This window comes from Arachis ipaensis, chromosome B05 (assembly GCF_000816755.2).
Source record: "Arachis ipaensis cultivar K30076 chromosome B05, Araip1.1, whole genome shotgun sequence".
Taxonomy (NCBI): Eukaryota; Viridiplantae; Streptophyta; class Magnoliopsida; order Fabales; family Fabaceae; genus Arachis; species Arachis ipaensis.
In genome coordinates, this window is record NC_029789.2 from 147,227,456 (window position 1) to 147,233,857 (window position 6,402).

The 6,402-nt window shown below is 35.8% G+C and overlaps 3 protein-coding genes across 3 annotated transcripts in view; 1 reads left to right on the forward strand and 2 right to left on the reverse strand.

Annotated features, from left to right (window-relative positions):
• Positions 1 to 1,305, reverse strand: part of LOC107644847 (actin-depolymerizing factor 12) — a 2,229-nt gene extending 924 nt beyond the window's left edge. Inside the window, exons 1-2 of the mRNA XM_016348784.2 lie at positions 1,142 to 1,305; positions 345 to 604 (exon numbers count right to left, since the gene is read on the reverse strand). Of these exons, the coding sequence (XP_016204270.2) occupies positions 345 to 604; positions 1,142 to 1,144 (263 nt within the window). The 5' untranslated portion in view covers positions 1,145 to 1,305. The remainder of the gene's footprint in view (positions 1 to 344; positions 605 to 1,141) is intronic.
• Positions 2,899 to 5,478, forward strand: LOC107644846 (tubulin beta-1 chain). Its single transcript, XM_016348783.2, has 3 exons — positions 2,899 to 3,405; positions 4,132 to 4,401; positions 4,522 to 5,478. The coding sequence occupies exons 1-3, from the start codon at positions 3,012 to 3,014 to the stop codon at positions 5,199 to 5,201; spliced, it is 1,344 nt and encodes a 447-aa protein (XP_016204269.1). The 5' UTR covers positions 2,899 to 3,011; the 3' UTR covers positions 5,202 to 5,478.
• The window catches only part of LOC107644845 (oxalate--CoA ligase), a gene marked incomplete in the record, with an annotated part of 3,535 nt that continues 2,753 nt past the window's right edge, over positions 5,621 to 6,402 (reverse strand). Inside the window, 1 exon segment of the mRNA XM_016348782.2 lies at positions 5,621 to 6,161. Within this exon segment, the coding sequence (XP_016204268.1) occupies positions 5,973 to 6,161 (189 nt within the window).

The window sequence follows — 6,402 nt, forward strand, 5'->3', positions numbered from 1 at the left end:
TCGTATAATATATAAATTAAAATATGAAATTTATATTAAAAATATATTAAACAACATATATTTATATATAAATATATTATGGTTAATTTGATAGATAATTTTTTTGTGTGTTTTCAAATTATTTCTGTTCTTTATATATGAATTAATGATATTTAAAGAATATACCCTAATTTAAACCATTGATCTTAGATTTGAACTTATGACTTATGAGTCCCATGGTACAAGATCATGACTAAGATTGTAGTGATTATACCTTGAATTCGAGTATGATGGTCATTTATTTAGTGGCAAGTTTTTGTTACCTTGTGATATAAGTAATAGTTTGTGGAACTATAATTAATTACCAGGCAATGAAGAAAATCTTGCTTCTTTGGCAATTCTCATGAGTGGTGAAATCAAAATCAAAGACAGCATAACGACACTCATTTGGAGGCAGAGCCTTCGTGAAATCATCGTAAGTATTTTGTGGGCCTCCAATGGAGTCCACCACCACTGCTTGATCCACAATCTTGAATACAATGAAACGGGAATTCCTCTTTGCTTTCAACTCCAAGAATTTCAATTTACATTCATCGCTAACTGCCATTCCTGACGCCGCGTTCGCCTACACGTCATTTCATGAAACAAAATTAAGTCTACATAGTTATGCAATCACAATCATTTTTTGGATGATTATTCACCCGAACGTGGCGTTATGTGATTGTGTACAGGTGTAAAATGGGTTTTACACTCACAATATGTCAAAATTAAATTTTTAAAAAATAACTCGTTCTTCAAATTTGTTCGTGAAGGATTTTGCTTATCAAATTAGTCCTTCAAAAATTATAAACTAACATCTTTTAGTTACTTCATTGATTAATGATAAAGAATATTAACAGACAACATACATAACATCTAACGTCCAATTAGACATGTTAGAACGACACAAATAATTAATTTGTAATACTTAAAGAACTAATTTGATTAATAAAATTTTTTAGGAACAAATTTAAAAAATAATTCATCCTTTAGGTTTAATTTGACCATTAACACTATTATTATTATTATATTGCACATTCTTTTAAATGCATGAGCTTGAGAATACAATGAAGAGCTATATTGATTAAGATAGAGGGAGATAGAAACATTGAAAAAATCGTACCATGTTGCTGCCGATGCTAAAAAAAAGTCCTAAGAGAAATGAGAAAGAAAGGAAGAAAGAACAGATAGAGAGAGAGGGTAAGAGATTCTTAATTTCTTATTTTGGTTGGAAAAAGGATTATATGAAAGCAGAGAGATAAAAACTGAGGGGGCAAGAGAATTTCGAGGGAGGAAACAAGGGTCAAAATATAGCTAAACTACCATGAATTATCACATCCACAAATGAACAAGGTACTATATTTCTATCCATCAATTATTTCCATTGCATGCGCTTCGCAAATTGCTTGAAAAAAAAAATAGAAAGAAAAGAAAAGCAGAAAATACATACATGTTAAAAACGTGTTACTAGAATTTCATTATTTTTATTTAATAATAATATATGATATCACATTGTTAAATCAATGGTACCTTAATAGTTAATATTTTATTTATGTTAATTTGATTTTTTATTTTACCAGTTACATTTGCATGTTTAAGAATGTGAAGTCGACTGCACCTGAATGTTTACCCTAAGCCAATTGCGGCTTATGGGATATACATGGTGTTTAGCATGGACGAGTTATATATTAAGAACAATAATGAGAACTCAAGGAACAATAAAATAATTTATATAATGATGAAGATTATTATTATTTGAGAGGATGAAAAGTGAATGAAAGGTGGGCATAGCTTTGTGAAGAAGGGTTGTGTGTGATCAGTGGTCACTGTCTATGAAGAAGACCTTTGCTTCAGTTGTTGTCAATGGTACAAAAAGAAGATCCTACTCTCTACATTATTTATTGTTTATACTATACTTTTTCTTCAACAGCCCCACCATCAATTTTGGCTAACGTGAAACAAAGTAGAATGGCTCTAACTCCGATCCCATTGTTACACTTGGAAACAAATGAAACTTTACAAAATAAATCTGGTTTTTTTTCGACAATAATCATCACTAAGTACAAAATAGCTAACATGTCCAATCTTTTAGTATAATGATTTCAGGCCTCAATATATTGAAACAGCAAGTACCAATGTATTATGTTATCAATTAAGGATGAAAAATTTGTTTAGGACCAACCTTATTTATTATTTTTAGCTAATATTTTTAGAATAATCTAATAATATATTTTTAGTTTGCATTTTTAATTATTGTTGGTAAAAAATAATAACTTGTACTATTTTTCTAACATTCTTTTTAATAGTAAGTAGATTTAACATTTTCATATTTTGTATTAAAAAAAACACAACAACAAATATTGAAAATTAACATTACATTTGTTTTTGAGAGAAAATAGTTCCTTTGGCAGGAGAATTATGTTCTGTCCTTGCATCATTGCCTGTAAAATTCTCTCCCTCTTTTATTTTTGTTTTTTGTCTGAATAGAAAATTCGAAAGGGGATAAAAAATTAAAAAGCTTGAGCAAGACAAGTGCCACTCACGTGATCCAGCCCATATATCACGTGCACTGTTTCCAGCTCTTCGAAAGCCCAAACGCAAAAAAAAAAGAATAATAAGGGCCTCAATCCTCTCATTCACGGCCCCAAACCTGAAAGGTATCTCAACCGTACAGAGATCACTGTTACGTACAGACAAAGATATCCAACGGTTAGTGATTCATCAAATAAATAAGCGCAACAACACAGGATAACTCCCCATTCAGATTCAAAATTTAAATTCCCACTTTTTGAACCCAACGCCCAACGGCCCCGTTAGCCTCCACACCCCAGGTTAACGCCGTCATAGGCCCGTTACATTCCCACCTATAAAAAAAAACAAACCCTTCTCTAACGTCAACTTCATTTCTCAGATTTGTTCTTCACCGAGTCACTCACTCACTTACTCACTACCTCACTCTCTCTAGAACTCGGTCGTTTAACTCAGCTTCGAAGATGCGTGAGATCTTGCACATCCAGGGAGGCCAATGCGGGAACCAGATCGGAGCAAAGTTCTGGGAAGTGGTGTGCGCTGAGCACGGGATCGACGCCACCGGAAGGTACCAAGGCGACAACGAGTTGCAACTCGAGCGAGTCAATGTCTACTACAACGAAGCGAGTTGCGGGAGGTTCGTTCCACGCGCGGTGCTCATGGATCTAGAGCCAGGGACGATGGACAGCGTCAGATCCGGGCCGTACGGGCAGATTTTCAGGCCTGATAACTTCGTTTTCGGGCAGTCCGGGGCAGGGAACAACTGGGCGAAAGGACACTACACAGAAGGAGCTGAGTTGATCGATTCGGTTCTCGATGTGGTGAGGAAGGAAGCTGAGAACTGTGACTGCCTTCAAGGTAAGTCGTGAAGTCAATGGTGCTTCTAATTTGTGTTTTGGTTTGCGTTTGAACTTGCAATGTGTTAGGGTTTAGTTCTTGGTTGCTGATCTGGATGATGATGTGTTGCTTGTTTCGTTTTTTATTTTTTGAGCTTCGATTTTTCATTTCTGACATAGATTTGCTACTTCTCATTTTTTTTACTAATATTTGAAAAATTATCAGTATAGTGAGAACATTTTTCAATAAATCCGTAGTAGATGCGACCGATTTTGAGTTCAAATTTAAAATATCAAAATGATAAAAAGAAGTGCAAATACTAATAATCTAGCTTTTTTTGTTGTCTTCGTTTTTATTATTTCCTTGGGACTCCGTTTTCTACCACTACTACTAACGAGTGATAACTCGTATGCCTGATATTCAACTGTGTTACGAGCAATACCATCTTTAAACTCTGATATGCAACTGTGGTACCATGGCAGCTCTTTTTGATTTATTATGTAATTTACGTAAAATCGCCACCATGGTTTAGAATATCATAGTAACTAAATCATACTAATCTGTGATATGAAAATGTGCATAATTTGTTTGTTATTTTCTTCATGTTATGTAAATATTTTGTGCGTGAATAGGAGCGAGCGTGCTACGTTATGATGACTATTGTTTGATTTCTATTTGAAATTTCTTGTTATCTGTGTTTTGAGTAACTGGTGAGCAACGAGCTTAAAATCTTGCTTGTTTTTGCAGGGTTTCAAGTGTGCCACTCATTGGGTGGAGGAACCGGTTCCGGAATGGGAACACTTCTTATTTCTAAGATCAGGGAAGAGTACCCTGATCGAATGATGCTCACTTTCTCTGTTTTCCCATCCCCTAAGGTCTCAGACACTGTTGTGGAGCCTTACAATGCTACTCTCTCCGTTCACCAACTTGTTGAAAATGCCGATGAGTGCATGGTTCTGGACAATGAAGCTCTTTATGACATCTGCTTCCGCACCTTGAAGCTCACTACTCCCAGCTGTGAGTTTATGTTCTGCTTTCTAACTAACATGTCTGTCTTAAGTTTGCATGCATATTTCCACTGACATTTGAATTTTTCTGATTATTTTTCTAAATTTGCGTTGGCGTATTCTGTCACAGTTGGAGACTTGAATCATCTAATTTCTGCTACCATGAGTGGAGTAACTTGCTGTCTTCGATTCCCTGGTCAACTCAATTCAGATCTTCGCAAACTGGCCGTGAATCTCATTCCTTTCCCTCGATTGCATTTCTTCATGGTTGGCTTTGCCCCACTCACATCTCGTGGGTCACAGCAGTATAGAGCGCTCACTGTACCTGAGTTGACACAACAGATGTGGGATGCCAAGAACATGATGTGTGCTGCTGATCCCCGTCATGGTCGCTACTTGACTGCATCTGCGATGTTCCGTGGCAAGATGAGCACCAAAGAGGTTGATGAGCAGATGCTCAATGTCCAGAACAAGAACTCATCATACTTTGTTGAGTGGATCCCCAACAATGTCAAATCCACAGTGTGTGACATTCCACCATCTGGTTTGAAAATGGCGTCAACATTTATTGGCAACTCCACCTCCATTCAAGAAATGTTTAGGAGGGTGAGTGAGCAGTTCACAGCCATGTTCCGCAGAAAGGCTTTCTTGCATTGGTACACTGGTGAAGGTATGGATGAGATGGAGTTTACAGAAGCTGAGAGCAATATGAATGATCTTGTAGCTGAGTACCAGCAATACCAAGATGCCACTGCTGATGACGAAGAATATGAAGACTATGAAGATGAGGATGTTCAGGAAGAGGCTTAAGTAGTAGTGTAATTGAACTGTGTGTTGTTCTGTGTGCTGTGGGATTTGATGTTTTTCCTTTTTCCCCTTTCTGCCTGGAAAGGGAGTTGACTTGTTCTATTATATCCTTATGGGTACTGTAGTGGTAGACTTGTAGTATTATTTCCTTTCTAATTATGTTTAACACTTTCTAAACTGATTGATTGAAGCCTAGGTGGTTATGTGTTGCATGGTGCATTCCTGTTGATTTTAACTTAAGGTGATCTTACTAAATATTGGAATGAATGTGATTTTGCTTTTTGTCATTTCTAACACTTGGATCAAGAGCTTCGGTATGATGAAGCGGTTAACGAATTGGAGGGATGTAGATCAGTGTAGATGATTGATTATTGATTCTAAATTGGATTATTGATTCTAAACTGGATTCTCGTAACCAGCACTAACAGTTATATAATTGTTTCTCGGATGCTTGTTTCGTATTCTCCTGGTACATGTGTTATCTTCACTTATCCAAAGTATAGAATTAAGAAATTCAAGTTTTAGAATTTGCCTACAAAATCAACACACTATTAGTATTCTATATCTCATCACAAAATTAATCCCATGTAAAAACGTTGCGTTGTAATCTGTAAACCCCTCACAATCATAAAATTACAATGTTGAATGCTAATTGCATGTTTCTTTTTTGTTCCTCATAATGCCAACATTGTCAACATTTATGAATAATTATAGACTCCAACCCTTTATTGGCCAGGTAGGAAAGGTTTAAGGTGAGGCACTCCAGCAAGCATATCATTTTTGAGAGACAAAATGTTCAGCTACTAGGCGGCGTAGAATCTTGCCAGTGGCTGTCTTGGGCAATGAATCAGTGATGAAGACCTTCTTGGGGACTTTGAAAGATGCAAGATTCTTCTTGCTAAATCTCAGCACCTCTTCCTCATCAATGTTTGACCCTTCTCTTGGGATGATTGCACAGTTTATCTGTACAAAGGGAAAAAAAATATATGTATCCAAGATCAACTCAAAGTTGATAAGTTCATAAGTTCATGCATATCTATCTATATAGCCTAGTATACAAACAAAACAAAGTGCGGTGTTTACACATCTCTTAAGCAGTTACATATTAATCTTCGAAACATTGTATTTCAAAGGAAATTAAATTCTTTCAAAATAGAAATGCTATAAACGTCATATAAAGTATTTCACAATTCACATGTCAACA